This window comes from Gymnoscopelus braueri (assembly GCF_963280865.1).
Source record: "Gymnoscopelus braueri genome assembly, chromosome: 16".
Lineage (NCBI taxonomy): Eukaryota > Metazoa > Chordata > Actinopteri > Myctophiformes > Myctophidae > Gymnoscopelus > Gymnoscopelus braueri.
Genome location: NC_137616.1, coordinates 44,156,718 through 44,174,472, shown reverse-complemented (window position 1 = coordinate 44,174,472; position 17,755 = coordinate 44,156,718). Strand labels below are relative to the sequence as shown.

General features: G+C 41.5%; 3 protein-coding genes across 3 annotated transcripts in view; 2 read left to right on the top strand and 1 right to left on the bottom strand.

The window, feature by feature from the left end:
• LOC308102997 (urokinase-type plasminogen activator-like) overlaps window positions 1-17,755 on the top strand; it is a gene marked incomplete at its 5' end in the record, with an annotated part of 68,018 nt that overhangs the window by 10,872 nt on the left and 39,391 nt on the right. The gene's annotated exons all lie outside the window — the stretch shown is intronic.
• Window positions 2,066-7,060, top strand: LOC308103851 (E3 ubiquitin-protein ligase TRIM17-like). The gene is made up of 6 exons (XM_080454041.1): window positions 2,066-2,702; window positions 3,956-4,043; window positions 4,377-4,418; window positions 4,613-4,783; window positions 5,375-5,519; window positions 6,195-7,060. Exons 1-6 carry the CDS (start codon window positions 2,238-2,240, stop codon window positions 6,346-6,348), a joined length of 1,065 nt encoding a protein of 354 aa, XP_080310167.1. The 5' UTR covers window positions 2,066-2,237; the 3' UTR covers window positions 6,349-7,060.
• On the bottom strand, window positions 7,158-15,308 carry LOC308103848 (hexosaminidase D-like). Its single transcript, XM_080454038.1, has 12 exons — window positions 15,173-15,308; window positions 14,479-14,664; window positions 13,797-13,912; window positions 13,370-13,457; window positions 12,103-12,267; window positions 11,320-11,503; window positions 10,859-10,930; window positions 9,933-10,131; window positions 9,297-9,458; window positions 9,103-9,207; window positions 7,710-7,799; window positions 7,158-7,616 (listed from the first exon to the last, which is right to left on the bottom strand). Exons 2-12 carry the CDS (start codon window positions 14,569-14,571, stop codon window positions 7,409-7,411), a joined length of 1,482 nt encoding a protein of 493 aa, XP_080310164.1. The 5' UTR covers window positions 14,572-14,664; window positions 15,173-15,308; the 3' UTR covers window positions 7,158-7,408.

The following is a 17,755-nucleotide window of genomic DNA, read 5'->3' as shown; positions in this document are numbered from 1 at the left end:
AAGTTAACAAAAACAAAATGAGAGAGTGAGCGAGCCTGGTGGGCTGTTTATTTTAGAGGAATTGTACAGAGCGAGGTGTGTGTGTGTGTGTGTGTGTGTGTGTGTGTGTGTGTGTGTGTGTGTGTGTGTGTGTGTGTGTGTGTGTGTGTGTGTGTGTGTGTGTGTGTGTGTGTGTGTGTGTGTGTGTGTGTGTGTGTGTGTGTGTGTGTGTGTGTGTGTGTGTGTGTGTGTGTGTGTGTGTGTGATGCGAGTGACACAGTCTGTGTCTGAGCAGCGTTGCCAGATGCTGCGAGAGAAATAAGCAACCAGGTCTATGAAAACTAGCCTCGATCTCCAGGCTTTTATTGTTTAGTTTTGCAAAAAAATAAAAGCCTGGCCCAGCGCGTCGGTGTACTCGGTATGAGGAAGTGTTTCACTTCCCAACCAACCAGAGTGCAGTGGGCGTCGCTCGTAATGTTGTGTTAACGGGGCGGGGGTTGACGGACAGATCGGTGAACCAATGGGATAAGGCGCAATCTCTCGCCGGCTCTATACACCCGCCCCTCTATACACGAAATCAGGAGCGTTGGGGCAGTCTAATGAAAACAAGCCCAAGAAAAGGCCACTTGAGCACTTTAAACCTATTTACAAATACATTGGATATTTGAAAATAGCCGATCTACAAGCTCACAACGCGTCGCAGCTATTTTCAAAGAAAAATATTGAGAAAATTGTGGAATATTTTCCAAATCCACACAAATCTTGTATGGGGGTCTATGATGGCACAACATATTTACAGAAGGTGGGTCTGCGGACAAATACATATTATGTGTTGTTTAAACCACTGGTTTAACAAGCCCAAAGTTGCTTATAATAAGTGGACATGGCAACGCTGTTACTGAGTTTCATTGTGCACTTTTAAGCTTTCTTGACTTGTTTCAGAGAGAGAGAGAGAGAGAGATAGAGAGAGAGATACATACAGAGAAATAGAGAATTCATGATTTAATTTCAACAATCAATAGCGTCCTGTCTCGGTCTCGCGCATATCACGGGAGCTGTGCACGTTTTCATGAGACGTCGGTTAAAATGAATTGGAATAAAAAAAAATGTATGTATCAGGTCTGGATAGCATCCTAGTGAACTATCCTACAGTGTGTGTGATCCCTAGTCGGTGATCAATCGTATAGTGTGAAAACCACAAGGATATGTTAGAGACTATTTCAAGAAATATACTCCTGTAGTGTGAAATGCTTAACGATCAGACGACCCCCGACCATTTTAAAAGTCCTACAGTGTGTACCTGCCCTAAGAGATGAGCAGACAAAATTGGAACTGGAACACTATAAAAATGAAGCTTAAAAATGGGTACTTTCTCCTGATTGGCTGAGATTTTGACACCTACCAGAAAATGTATTTTCTGTTTATTAAAGAGCTGGGGGAGACTCCTGTTACTGAACAAACACTCTATAGCAATGATTACTATCAGAATATAGTGCTTTAACCTTTTAACAAAATACTTTTTGTTTTAACCAAAAAATATCACTTACCCTACCTTTAAGAAAAACAGATATGTACAGTAAACAGTTTGAAGGGGGAGGGGTTAGGTTATGACTTTTACAGGGGCCAGTTTGGATGCTTAAGCATGCTTAAGTCGAGGGACACTTTTCCCCTTGGTGATCAACAAAACTCTAATGCATATCAGATAGCGGCTTTCTAGTGTCCTCATTCACTTCCTATCAAACTACTTTCTTTTTTCTTTTCACATCAGCAATGGTGTAGAACACTATACAGTATAGAATGTCTACAGGCAACGTGGAGCGAAGCTTTTCAGTTATTGTACTGACAGTATGTTCAGATTTCAGTACTCTAGGTTTTTGCATGGTTTAAATAGGCTCTCTCCCTCCCTCCCCCTCTATTGTTCCCTGTCTATACTAATTGTATAGGAAATAAACTTGACTGTGATCTCATTAAATCAGTTAAATATGTGTGGCGCATACGTTGTGTGTGTGTGTGAGATTAATGGTGAATTTGTGTGTGTGTACTTTGCAACAGGTCTGTGGTGGTGTGTCGAAGCTCCACTCCCTGCCAGACTCATCTGAGTCGATACGATTGACCTTCAGATCAAACACAACTTCCAGTGAGGAGAACGGACTGTCTTTCCACAGCTACAGGAGGGAATACTGACCCAGACCACTGGAACCTGCCCTCTGTCAGCTGAAGTATTGAGCAGAGTGTTTGTAGCTTCACTTTGAGACAAAATGGCTTCCAACTCGTCTCTTCCAGAAGAGGATCTTTCCTGTCCTGTCTGTCGTGACATCTTTAAAGATCCTGTTGTCCTGTCATGCAGCCACAGCTTCTGTAAAGAATGTCTTCAGAATTGGTGGAGACAGAAGAGAATAAATGAATGTCCAGTTTGTAAGGAAATACATTCAACGGATCATCCACCCCGTAACCTGGCTCTGAAGAACCTGTGTGAGGCCTTCATACAGGAGAGAGAGAGAGCTTCAAAACGTCAGAGAACTTCATCAGGGTCTGAGGATCTCTGCAGTCTGCATGCTGAGAAACTCAAACTCTTCTGTCAGGAATGTCAACAGCCAGTGTGTGTTGTGTGTCTTCATTCAGAAAAACACACCAACCACAGTTTCCGACCCATCGATGAAGCTGCTCTGGATCACAAGAAGGAAGTCCAGAAATCACTGAAGCCTTTACAGGAGAAACTGAAGGTCTTTATTAAAGTTAAAGCAACCTGTGACGTAACAGCAGAACACATTAAGGCTCAGACCCGGCACACAGAGAGGCATATTAAAGACAGGGTCCCCACGGTCATGAAATTCCTGGAAATATTTTGAAATTGAAAAAAAAATAATCCAGTACTGGAAAAGTTTGGGAATTGATCAAAGGTCCTGGAATTTATCAAGGGTCCTGGAAAAATATTTGGCTATGCATTGTTTTTGGCTATTGATTTTGTTAATACAAAACATTTTCATAAACATGTATAACATTACACGAAATATGTAACATAAGTAGTTTTTCGCCGAACGGGCTGTGTGATGGCATATATTATTTAAATAAAATAAGTCATACGGATGCCATAATGAGTCTTCCAGTGAGCTATGCCCTAATTTTGAATGAAATTGTACTATTCTATATTCTATGCTTTATTTTTGCTACACTGCCTATCTTTGGGCATTCTACATAGGAGTAAGAGACACATTATTGCGCTGAATGATTGTTATATAGGCCTGGAAATTGGGCTAAATATTCTGGAAAAGTTTTGGAAAAGTTTTGGAAATTCATTGCTAAAAATGTGTGGGGACCCTGATACATGTTATGTATTATTTCAGTATCTGGAGTTAAAGAAATTTGTATGACTGTATTAATTATTGATTTATTTTTTCTGTATGTGTCTGCTACCCCCTCCCCAAAACAAAAAACAAACATCCAAACAAACATGGCACTCAGTTTACATCCTCCTCCTTTGCACGCAAAGCACCACATTGGAATTGTTCCATTTGTGTTATCCTCCTTTTGATAGATGTACAAATATATGGTCATATAACCTATATGCATTTTTGTCAATAAAAACATCATGAATCAATCAGGCCAGATCATATTCAGGAAGAACGTGTAATTAGATTATACTACATTGTCAAGGAAACTTGATTACATTTTTGATTAGGCAAATTGTGTGAAATATTTGTGTTCAGGACTTTCTCAAGCCAGACCCATACAGTCCAGTCACCTCAGTGTCAAAAGTAATCAAAGTATTCAGATACTTATTTTCTAAATTACAAAAAAAAATGCCATGTCATTTGTATTCAGTATCTGGCCACATTTCAAAGTCTGAAATCTGATCTGATCCAACCCTGGTTACGGTCCAGGGAAAGGAAATCATGCCCCTAGTTCTAGTATGGCCTAATATTCAATGTGTAGAGGGATGATGCAGCGCTAAGAAATTATGTTCTCTGTTCATCAGATGGGATACATGACGGTAGAGGAGCAGGGTGGAAGTCTGCTCCACTTGAAGAGGTCCCCTGGGATCCGATCCTGGTCTCTCCTTGTTGGTAAATTAAGCCTGTGTGTGTGTGTGTGTGTGTGTGTGTGTGTGTGTGTGTGTGTGTGTGTGTGTGTGTGTGTGTGTGTGTGTGTGTGTGTGTGTGTGTGTGTGTGTGTGTGTGTGTGTGTGTGTGTGTGTGTGTGTGTGTGTGTGTGTGTGTGTGTGTGTGTGTGTGTGTGTGTGTGTGTGTGCGTTCACAAGGCTTACAAATAACTACTGTTGCTCGTAGACAGTACATGTAATGAACATGAAATGAGTGGTTAAAATTGTCTTGTCAGTGTCTCTCTCTCATTTGCCCTGGTCTTGTACTGCCTCAAAAGAGTTCTTTATCTGGTTTTAGGTATAGCATCGATTGGATTGGCTGCTGCATACTACAGCTCAGGTACACAAACATGATGTATCATCACCTGTCAATATAGCCCTGTTTAGGATGATGCACTGATATACTGTACTGTTTCACAGACTATACCATTGTCCCAAATAGGGAAACATTCAGTTTGAACCTGTTTGGTGACTCCATGTCAGATGCTGTCAAACCCATCACGTGTTTTGTTGTGTTTTATTTGGAACCAACAGACAGCATCCCGTGGAAACTCTTCTACGTGACTGGCTGCATCTTTGTGGCCATTCAAAATATGGAGGAGTGGGAGGAGGCTGTATTTGACAAAACCAAGAACCTGATTGAGCTCAGGTCTTTCAGTCTGTATGCCCTTATCCTGACCTTGTGGAAGAGAGGACAAGAGAAAGGTCAGTAACATCGGGAAGATGGTTAGTGCTGTAAGTAGGCATAACATCTACAGCGCGGATGACTTTTAAATTCTAATTCATACTTATAATTCATATCTAATTCTTGTCACTTGACGACAATAGCTGACTTTCGCTGAGCGGTAGGCCTGTCACAATTATTACATACGGTAATCGCCTAATCACAATTATTTGAGATTTTTGCATAATCGTTTCCATGTTGAAAAATGTTTATTCAATGTTATTCAATATGTCAGTAATTTCTTTGTATATTGAAGTTATTTGTCATATCTGTCCTGTGAAAGTTTTGTTCACGAAGCCTAAAAGCCAAACAGAAATGTAATTTTTATTTATATGTTCCAATATCCAATGCCAAAAACACAATAAAAACGTTAATCGCAATTATTTGTGTGACAATTAATCGTCTTTCATGATTGATTTGTGACAGCCCTACTGAGCGGTCGTAAATTAGCCCTACCACTTTCATCACAGTTGACATCATTGCACACATTGGTGCTACTGAAGTGCCAAAATCTTTTCTTTTGATTTTCCAAACATTAATTTCTGATGCATCTTTCTCCATCCATCTCTCAGTGGTGCTGGACCTGACGCATCTGCGAGATGTCTCTGTCCAGGAGGAGAAGGTTCGCTATCTGGGGACGGGATATGTGCTGGTGCTGCGGCTGGCTACAGGTCTCTCCTACCCTCTGACACACACTGCTATGCTTGGTGGACGCAGGTAACCAGACCAGACATGTTTTCCATTTTCAATTCTTTCGGGTCTAGGGTTGGGATCCTTTAGGATTTTAACGATTCCGGTTCCTTAACAATTCCCTCTCAACGGTCCGATTGACCGATACCTAAACGGTTCCAAATGTGATGGAACCGATTCCGGTTCCTCAATGTTGGATCCGGTTCTGGATCCCAACCGTATTCGGTCCAAGTCAAGTCTCAAGTCATTCGAGGCAAATCCAGGTCAAGTGTTAAAAAAAATTAAACTCGTCTCTACAGCTCTGCCCAATAATTATCAAATGTCCACAACAGTTGGGCAATGCCCAGCTAGTTAACATGTTTACTCCAAACAAAAATGTAAATATGCTAAACCACAGTGGGTGTGATAATGATACATTTAAAGTTGCATTGTTCTTTGAATAAGCTGTTGCTCTGGGATTTTACTGGGTCAGATCTGTGCAAAGTAAATCAAGTCTGACAGCAGGAGTCCTGAAGTCAAGTCACAAATCCTGATTTTTGTGTTAGTCGAGTGTAAGTCTCAAGTCCCTTGTTCTGTACTAGATGTGTAGAGTAATGGGAAAATATTTAGATTTTTAATAGTTATGAGAATAAGTATGTACAATCCGTTCATAATGAATCCAACTCTTTTCTTCATATTTTGCCAAATCCATATGTCCATCAGCGATGTGGAGGCAGTCGGTTCATTGCTAAAGCGCTTCCTAGGCCTGGAGGAACTCCAGCGACGCTGGGAGCAAGAAGGGGCAGAGTTTGTAGGGGAGGAAGACGAGGATGAAGATCTGGAGCATAGCAGTGACACGGAGGATGAGGCAGATTAACTTTGATCTCTCTGACTGACTGTTAGCCTTAACTTATTTTAAATGGGTTCTAACACAGGGCTTTGATCCTGCACATTGCAGAAGGTCTGCTTTCATGATTATACTATCATTCAAGGCCTACTTGGGAACTAAATGGAATAGTACCCTGAAGCATGTGCACTCAAAAGAACAATATTTTCTACATGAAAAGCCAGTGAACAGTCAGGTTTTTATGTTACATGGCACTCCAGACACCTGCAATTCCCTCAGTTTCCTATACCGGTGCAACACAGTGAAGAAAAAAAAAGTCTGAATACCCTTTAAAGACAGTTTTGGATTACCTGGTACTGTTTATTTTGATGCAAGCATTCCTGGACCAATTACCACCCGAGATGTGTCTTCTACTGTATAGTTACTGTGCCTTCCTACTGAACTGTAATAAGTATTTATGTGCTTAAGCCATTTGAAAGTGCTTAGGTTTTTCCCACAGCAGAGGGAACGCCAGTGTTTTTCTGGACCACCCAGTTGATAATCACCTTTTGCATGTTTGTCTATTCCAATCCTCCATGAATGCATTTGACTGTGTAAACTATAATCAAGCATGAAGGATTTGCATGGCTCAATCAAGGGTGATTTATGTGTGCACGGTGAAGTGCTTTTGACTGTTGCAGTTTTTTTGTCCAACTGTTAGTCTTTCCCTTTTTGTGAACCAAAGACTGAATCTCAAACACCTGTTTGAGTATTGATGAATCAGGGCTGTATTATTACATGTAAGAGAATTGTCTTTTTTACTTAATAAAAATAATAATTGTTTGGTATGTAATCGATGTTTCATTGTCATTTCTGCATGCACCGCACACATCAGCTTTTATTTGCACAGAAAATAAATCAAATAAAACTTTGATTACATTATTCCATACGAGTGCCTTTTACAGATCACAGGGAACACTTGGAATAAACAATGGAGCATGTTCCTTCTGTTGGATTTCATCTGTGAAAGATGAAAATCAACCAGGGTAAAAGCCCATGGCCCTTGTTGAACCTTTTTCTATCCTCATTCTCACAATCCTTGACCTCTGGGTCACTTGGGCTGCTCAACCAGAGCTGGGAGGCTGTTTTGGGGCATCATCTCAAGCAGGCAGGCAGTGATATCCTCTACAATCTTCTGTATAGGAGCCACTACTGGGGTCACGTGCTGCTCTATCCACTCCTGGGCTGTGGCGGGTGGGTAAAGACGTACCATCTCCTCCCTCACTGTGCTCACTTTCTGCTCCAACACATTCAACACCCTGAAAATATAATTGTTTTTTAGGCATCATTTGAAAAAAAGAAAGGAGTCATAGATGGGAAGATATGGATGGAAATAAGAGATTCAAGCTTACTCAGTTGCTTGAGTTCGAATCTGCATGGTGATAAGAGGGCTGACTGTTTTCCTCTGTCGGTGGTAAGGAGAAAGCCACCCTCTTACATACCTACAGTAGCAAAGGCATACAGAATTCTTCACTTGGCAGTGTAGGTCTACCATGAAAATTATACTGTATATCCATTGTAAGTAAGATTTTTGGTTTGGATTTTTGGTGACGCAATTAAAGGTAGGGTAAGTGATATGTTTTGGGTTACAATAAGTGTTAAATATCTATATTCTGAGAGTATCATTGCTATAGAGTTTGTTCAGTAGCAGGCGTCTCCCTGTCTCCAGCTCTTTAGTAGGAGAGAGAACTGACACAGTATACAGATTAAACAAGTGAAATTGGAAGTGATGACACAAATAAATGAGCAGACAAAATTGGAACTGGAACACTATAAAAATGAAGCTGATAAATTGGTACTCTCCTGATTGGCTGAAATTTGGCAACCCACCTGAAAATGTATTTTCTGTTTTATTGATTAGCTGGAGAGACAGGGAAAGCCTAGCCTGGTAAACCCTCCCTCCGGAAATCTCATTTCTATTTGATTCCTGGAGTGAGTCTGGCATGAACCGCCTCTCTGCAATATTGGCTGTGTATGCCAAACGGCCGCGCCTATCAGCGTCGTCGCTCATTGTTCTGTGATTGACAGCTTACGTTGGCCAATCAGGTGGCGAGTTCGAGTGAGCCCAAAACACGAACGGCAGCCATCTTTTTCTTGTGCGCTATTTTCTCCGCAATTTTTTTACTTCAAAAAGCTCTCTAACTTCTATTTTGAGGCACGGAATTTACTTATAAGATATCGTTTGGATAGAATTTAGTTGTTTAACTTCATATATGTGGTCAATTAATCATGACAAAGCCTATTTAAAAATAAAAATGTAGAGAACCGGTAGGGGCGGGCAGTGACACCCATGTATCCGAATAAGGCAACCCATTTTGGGCATGGATCGTCTCAAAAGTCTCGTTGCGTCACATTAGACTGGTGAACTGCTGATTGGCTGAAGGGGAAAAATTATCATTGGCTGAAGGGGTTGTCAGTCAACGGTATTACTCCCGCCCAACTCCAGCACAGCCAATATTACAGAAAGGCGGATCAGGCCAGACTCACTCCAGGAATCAAATAGAAATGAGATTTCCGGAGGGAGGGTTTACCAGGCTAGGGAAAGCCCTGTTACTGAACAAACACTATAGCAATGATTACTATCAGAATATAGTGCATTAACCCTTTAACAAAAAAAAACGTTTTTGTTTTAACCCAAAAATATTACTAACCCTATCTTTAAACCTATGTATGTACTGTGCTGTAGTGGAAGAGATACTGAAATTAGCTTACAACGTCATTGCCCTTTTTTTCTCTTTTACTCACATGTTGTGTTCAAAACCACAAATATCATTTGAGTCTAGTATCGATACAAGCTCTACAATCAGCGCAGCCAGTCTGCCACCAGGAAACGATGAGTCATCAACATGGCTGCATAGGGAACAAAATCCAGTCATATATCAATCTTTTTACATTGTATGATAGCAGTGCAGCAAATTGTATCACAGGCTGACTCTCACCTCTCTATTTTCTCAACTTCCACTGAGGAAACGCCTAGGCTCGCAGTCACAATTGCTTGAACCTCGGAACTGAATTGGCCATGGATGAGAGTCTGCAGGCAGGCTGCTAGGGATGGCAATGCCAGGGGCAACAGCTCACACAGCACTGACAGATGGTCGTACCTTGCATGACGGGAAATAAATGTTCAATGCAGACCACTTAGGCCAGGTAAAACCCACTGAAAAGTGCAATACAAAAAAAAGTTTAACCTCATGAACCCTAGCAACCCTATTCTGGGCATGTCCTAATAGGCAAACATTTGGCAAAAATAGGCTAACATTTGGTGAAAATAGGTGAACATTCGATGGTCGATAATGTTTTTCCCGCTATTTGATGAACAGCAAAGTACATAGGGTTTAAATGGTTGAATATACTAATTAACAACTACAGCAGTGGTTCTCGTAGTGGGGTCCGGGGACCCCCAGGGGTCCCCAGCTAAATGATTGGTAACTAAGTGAGTACAAATGGAACCAAATGGACACGTAATGGTCCATAACTTTCAGAGTTATGGGGGTCCATGGCCTAATGCATAGTGATCCTTGAAATGAAAAAGTAAAGTTCAGAACTGCTACTTGAACTACTAAGTACATTCTTACCTTTGCCAGCCGGTGAGAGCAATGCCCTGGAGGTGTACGGCTGGGGAGATGGCTTCTGCCACCTTCAGCCACTGCAGGTGGTTGTCCACGTGCCTCTGGGTTAGGGCCACGTTGGTGTGGACGCTGGTGGAGCCTTTAAAGGAGCTGGCGGCCCACAACGTTGACAGACCGGCACTGCTGTACTTCTCCAACAGAGACACTGTGGAGACCAGAGTGGTTCAAATTAATGTATGTCAATAATAATATATTATGCACAGTTTGAAAAATGCCATTCAAGCACCAAAAAGGCGGGTGAAAATGTATAATCTGATGCCGTTAACTGTGAGCATGCTCTCCTCTAGGGCTGGGCAATATATTGATATTATGATAAGAGAATCGATATAATCTCGGATTCTGTTAATATTGTGATATGGCATAAGCGTCGTCTTCTCCTGATTTTAAAGGCTGCATTAGAAGTGAAGTGATGTAATTTTCTGAACTTCTGACTGTCCTCTGTGTTCTATTATTTGTCTTTACCCATATATAATTATTTAGGCATTACTGATAAATATTTATCAAAAAATCTCATTCTGTAATTTTTTGTTAAAACACCAGTAGTCATCCACATTATATCCAGGTAAAAAAAATTTATTTGGTCAAATATATTGTGATATTTCATTTGGTCTATATTGCTGATACCTAATCACCACTTTATTTAACCATTTTCAAAATAGTGAAAATAGCAGATTTGCAGCTACTGCTACATTATGAGCTTGCCTTGTACAGCTGTACAAGCTCGACATAATGCATCGCGACGTGGTGCATTGTGGATCGTTGTAGATCGGCCACTTCCCCACCGCACGACATCGACATCACCATACAGGGTATAAGTAGTTAAATGAACTTTATATGATTAGTTTATGAAAAGTTTACGCTGGGGTTCCTACCAGTCATATCCACATCCAGAGCAGGGCCGTAGTCCCACAACATGGGCTGGACCAAACCTACTAGACCACTAGCTGTCAGGTAGAAAACAAAGGATGCAATGAGCCATGTAGATTTCCCACAGGAATCGAACAGAACAGTGACAACCACACATTATTATTGCAATACTGTCTGTATGTACTGTACAAAACGTTATGAATTCTTAACAAATTCCTTACCGTAATTTTTTTTATTCTAACCACTTTCAACCTTGCGCCCTATTACTTTTCTTTTTCTCTTCCACACACATTTTCAAAAATAGCTAAAATAGATCTATAAGCTGGATGTGACTTAGATTAGATTGCCTATTTTTGCTATAAAAACAAGTGTGCCTTGAGATTTTGACCAGCCCATTGGTGTGAAATGGGCACAATAGGTTTGAAAACCACTGTAAGAGTCAAGACCCATGCCCCCGCCCCCTCACCTTTGAGAGTGTCATGGTTCATCCCTCTCAGCATGTCATCCCACATGACAAGGTTCAAGTCAGGCCATACCTCCTTGATGGCCTTGGCCACCCTGGTCACATGACCCAGGAAGAGCTGCTCCACTGTACGTCCAGGTGTGGACAACCAGAGTTTAGACTCCTCCCCTTCACCAAGCAGATACACCTGGGACACATGGGACATAGAAAGTGTCTATCGATCTCAGCTGCACACAAAGACTGTAAACACAAACAGACACCTCCTTGCTTCACTCCTTCATTAATGATATATTACACATGGTTAAGTTCACCATTAGTTAATGGTGAGGATAAGGAGTTAATGATGAGTTCATGATAAATTCATGATGAATTAATGCGTGAGTTCACCATTCATTAAGAGCTAATTACGTGTATGAAATTGCTTTTGCTCAAGTCAAGTATGACCCTTAATTGGGTTGTTGTTATACGCTATAATATTACACTAAGATATAAAAAGATACAGTGCTAACATCAATGCTAATTGCTAATTCACCGAACAAATGTAACCCATTAAAACCGGGAAAACATCTGTGTCACTTTAGATTTTTGCGTTGTCTATTAAAAAATAGCAGATATACAAGCTATCTGCAAGCAGATATATGCTATTTTTGAACATTCTTGAAAAATCTTGAAAGTGTGAGAACTACTGATTTAGAAGGCATTTGTAGAATTGGCCTCAGGTCTTAATGGGGTTTAAATTGGACTTTTTATTTCATTCACTCTGATCAAAAAGCACAGTCTCTTCACCTCGTCCGCTCCGATGTGCAGCGTGCGGAGGCCTGGATGGAGCTCCACCACCTGCCTCACCATCTCCACCACTAGCTTCAGCCCGTCCTCTCTGTGGGGATTCAGGGTGCCCAGACAGTGGCCCACCTCTCTGAGGCCCAGCATGGACGGGTGCTTCAACACAAACTAATAGTAAAAGAGGAAGGCATAGTAAATAGTAAAAGAGGAAGGCAAGCAGGAAGGAATGAATGAGTGGAAGGACAGCAGCGTGTGTGTGTGTGTGTGTGTGTGTGTGTGTGTGTGTGTGTGTGTGTGTGTGTGTGTGTGTGTGTGTGTGTGTGTGTGTGTGTGTGTGTGCGTGCGTGCGTGCGTGCGTGCGTGCGTGCGTGCGTGCGTGCGTGCGTGCGTGCGTGCGTGCGTGCGTGCGTGCGTGCGTGCGTGCGTGCGTGCGTGCGTGCGTGCGTGCGTGCGTGCGTGCGTGCGTGCGTGCGTGCGTGCAAGAGATAGGTGCAGCAGGTGTTAAGTGTTCTTAAGTGTTAAGAACAGTTTTGTAGTCTCTTCTAGACAATGGATACTGTAGATTGTGAACAGCAAGATGTGTGTACGGTTGCGATAAAAGAAGGTCAGCCAATGGATTACAACCACCCTAAGGACTACAAAGTAAACCATTGGGATTCCTGCGCTATCTGCACCGAGTGGACCTCTGACATAGACCTACTGGACATATAAACAGAGCTGCTACCTTTAAACACGTTTTTTAATCTGAGGCCTTTTTGTATACTATTTAATTGTTGAAATGCTCCTAATTGTCCCAAAAGTGACTGCTAAAGATTGCTGCTATTTGTTTCAAAAAGCTTTGTGCCCTGTATATATAACATGTATATAACGTTGCAATGTGACATAGCTCTGTTTAACACAATGCTTTACCCCCTACAACTGTACATACTTTCCCCATTTCTTTCTTAACCCATTAAAACCGGGAACGCATTTGTGTCATCTTAGATTTTTGCGTTGGCTATTCAAAAATAGTAGATATACAAGCTCACAGCGTGTCACTTAGTGCCACGCTGCAAGCTTGTACATCTGCTATTTTTGAACATTTTTGAAAAATCTTGAAAGTGTGAGAACTACTGATTTATAAGGCATTTGTAGAATCAGGTCTCAGGTCTTAATGGGTTCAATTGTTTTCAGTATGTTTTGACACTTGCTTTGGAAATGTAAACGTATGTCTTCTCATGCCAATAAAGCTCGAAAATGTAATTGATTTGGTCTTGAGAGCCTGCCTCACCTCCATGTGACCAAACGTCTGCACCAGAGGGATGACCTCCATCCCTCTGGACTTGGCAACGTCCTGTAAGGACAAGACCTCCTCGTGACTGCAAAAATGAATAGACAGCAGTTAGGTCAATACAGTGTCAGTCCCCATACCTGAGGCTGGTCATTAAATGACCAGCCTATCATTTTATCAAATTATATCTTTATGACTGGGTGAGCGGGTTTGCATTAAGTGTTTTCTCTTAAGAGAGCACAGTAAGTTCAGTCCAGGTAAGAATTGCAGTTTTATTAGCTCACATTGTGGGTCAATCAGCAAGTCATATACTGTCCCGTGGGTGTGTGCAGTACATAGGCTACAGTACCTGCACACGCACGCAAGCAATCGCACACACACATGCACACACACACACACTTAAATCAAACAACGAACAATACATCACCTATAAGCCGGATGGACCGTGGCCTGCAGCAGGCTCAACTGCCCTCCATAGGGAAACATGTCCTCATACTCAACCAGAAGGCCATCAGCTCCCAGCTGAGAGAACAAGTCGATCAGCTGCGGGGACATGGTGAAAATAAAACACACATTTCACTCACTCAGGAGAGAGTCAGACTAAAGGTCCTTACACACCGGCGAATATGCGAATATACGCAAAATTCGGACTCGTTCCGAATAATTAAAAGATGCTTTTTCGCTTCACGAAACTGATGTGGACGCTTGCATTGACTTTATAAGGTTTTAAAAAAAAAGTTATTTATTCGCATGAAGAATTCGCCCCGGTGTGTAAGGACCTTAAGAACCAACACATGATTGGCCTCTCTGTCATGATAATATACTGCTACTCTGTTCAGAAATGTGTAATGTCATCAATACTAACTCACACTATCAACAATACCAGTGGTGTAAAGTGACTAAGTACATTTACTCAAGTGCTGAACATAAGTCCAATTTTGAGGTATATTTTACTTTACTGGAGTATTTCCAATTTACTGGAGTACTCACGTACACTTTGAATTCTGGACTTTTACTTGTAGCAGAGTATTTCTACATTGCAGTATTGATACTTTTACTTAAGTACAAGAAATGAGTACTTTTTCCACCACTGGTTTCAGGGACCTCACCTTGTGAAGGTATTCAATCCTTGGGGGGGCGCCTTTCAGATCCAGGTGAACTAGTTTCTTTCCTTTCGGCCAGGGTGGTGAAAAAAACGTCATTTCTGTCTGAACTTGGTGCTGCTGGAAATCTCACAACAATCTCACAACAATCTCACTCACAACAATCTTACATCAATCTCAAAGCCAGCACGCCTGAATAAGAAGATATTAAATTGGTTTATACTTTGCATGCCAAAAATAGCCAATCTACAAACTCACAATAATTATTGTGTAGTTGCATGGCCACGGGCAGTGGTGTAAAGTAACTAAGTGCATGTACTCAAGTACTGTAAGTTCAATGTTGACGTATTTATTAATTTACTGGAGTATTTCCGATTTTCTACTCCATTACGTCTCAGAGGCAAATATTGTACTTTTACTCCACTACAATTATTTGAAAACTAGTTATTTTGTAGATTTTGATTATTATTACAAAACATACAGTAACCACTTCAGCCCTATAGGGTGTACCAACGTCATTTCGGCCATTTGAAAATAGCCGATCTACAAGCTCACTGTGCGTCGCAATGCCACGCATTGTGAGCTTGTAGATCTGCTGTTTTCGGGGCGTCACACACACACACAGACACACCTTTGCATAAATTGTGACATACCTTACAATCAGCATTCATTCATAATGTCATTCATTGCTTGGACTCACCACTGTTACCAGGAATACTTAGATCGTTAAACAAGACCGTGCAACGGACGGTGCGAGAAATGGTGACACAATACTGTATTAAATGTGTATAAACCACCTCACATTGTGACACAATTGTGTATAAACACTGCTCACATCCGTGTTGCCAGGTTTTCAGAGAGAAACAAGCAACCGGGTCTATGAAAACAAGGCCAAACGACGCGTTGTGAGCTTGTAGATCTGCTATTTTCAAAGAAAAATCTTGGGGAAAAAGTGAAAATTGAGGAATATGTTCACATCCACAAAATCTTGTATGGGGGTCTCTGGCACAAAATATTTTCAGAAGGTTGGGTCTACAAATACATATTAATTTGGGGGTCCACTCCTTGACATGACAATATTTGAGAACAACTGGTTTAAACAACATTAGGAAACAAACCCAAATAAGCAACTACACTTAAGAAACAAGCCCCCCCAAAAAAATGCAACCCGCAACTACTAATATTTACAAGCGACTTTACAGAAAAAGCCCAACGTCGCTTATAATAAGCGGACATGGCAACACTGCATTCATTACGCTTTCACTCTGCTTTACATCCTGGTGTAGGCGATCGATTCATTTTGCCTTAAAAATGACACAGAGCAATCGATGCTGTCATTGATTTTTCTTGACATTTATATATTTTTGGGGGTGATATAAAATTGAAGTGCAGCGTTTGGGGTAACAAAGTGGACAGTTTTTTTTTCTCTTGTATTTGTATTTGTTTATTTTATTTAGGAAACGAATATAGGAGAGGAAGGTCTGGAGCTCTCTGCTGGAACTGTTGCCCCCGCGACCCGACTCCGGATAAGCGGTTGAAGATGGATGGACGAATATAGAAAGTCAGACATAATTATACCAAAAGAAACCAAATGATTATACCAAACTAAACACATTTTAAACTAGGGGAATCATTTTGGTGGTGCACGGCACCAGAGGTTCCGGTCATTGGTTCCGGCCACTTGATGACGTAAAGCTATTTCCGCTCCGACCGGATCAAGAACCCCGAAAATGGTATTGAATGATCTCAGGCTAGTTTCTGTGTATTTGTTCAGGCTATGCACTTTTTGTACGAGTCGATGATGTGGTCCAATCAAAACGTTAGCTGCTCTACGGTAGGACCAATGGGAGGAGCTGATGGATGGACCAATGGGAGGAGCTGAGACGCGGTACACAGGAAGTAAAACATCATTCCTTGATCCATTCCATCCATCCATGGTACCAACACCGTTTAGTTTGACTGAATGCTTGTGCTACAGGGGACAATCAGCCTCTTTCCCCCCGACTGTTTATTATTAATGCATACGGTACCAAGCTGGACTCTATCATGACAGTGCAGCGACGAGCAAATCCCAAAGCTCCAGATGCAAATGGGATTGAAAAGAAAATTAAAAGGTAAGTCATCATCTGTGTTGCAAATATAATAGCTTCTATGAAGGGAAACACTAAACATGCATTATTGTGGTTCTTTTTAGGTGCTGTTTGTTTTTTGTTGAAGTTTAGGCTTTGGGTTTGGTGGTGTTGTTGAAGATAGGGTTTGACCAGGGTGGGGTATTCTCTTCTGGGACTGGGTGGGATGGTGATCAGGAGGATATGGATATGTCACATCCATTCTTAAGCTGTGACCATAACCTTAAACCATGGGTCTTCAACGTTGTTCAGCCCAAGGACCCCTTAGCTGGGAGAGAGATGGAGCAGGGACTCCCCCCCCCCCCCACTAAACCTTTTCATAGATTTCATAGACTTGTTTGACAGCATTGAGCTTGGAGATCTGCTGTTTTCGGCTAATGTTCCCCCCAAAATAGGGATGCTAGGCTTTAAGTGGTTAATGTAAAACAAATGAAAGAGAAAAGGTTTCTCTCTCTCTCTCTCTCTCTCTCTCTCTCTCTCTCTCTCTCTCTCTCCCTTTCTTTCTCTGTGTAATAGTTGTAAATAAGTTGTAAACAGTGATTTATGATTGTGTGGTTGAAGGGGTACCTTTAATAACCAAAACAACAATGCATCTTAACATTGAGAATGGATAAGTATAGGTGTAGCTTTCTGATCCCCTTGATCAGCGGTTCTCAAAGTGGGGTCCAGGGATCCCCAGGGGTCCTTGAGGGCGTCCCCAGCAAAAATGCATCAACATCAGTTTAACCACTTTAACTGTATATACATCAGCTATTTGAAAATAACGCAATGCCACACGTTGTGAGCTTGCCATTTTCACAAAATCTTAAAAAAAAATTGAACAAATCTTGGATTATTTTTTAAACATTTTAATAACATACTGTACATCTTGAATGGGGGTCCCTCCCTCGCAAAACATCTTTTCAGATGGGGTCCGCGGCCAAATATATATCAATTTGGGTTTCCGGAGACTCCGGACCTTGACATGGAAAAAGTTTGAGATCCACTGTCCTAGCTAGATCAGTGGTTCTCAACCTTTTCAGGCCGCGACCCACCAAAATAATCATATTTGAACCGGGCAGGGACCCCCCACCTGACAAGCACTTGGAATTGTAGGCATTACATTTAGTTTCACTCGGTTCCACAGATAAATCTTGTGAAAATAGCCGATCTAC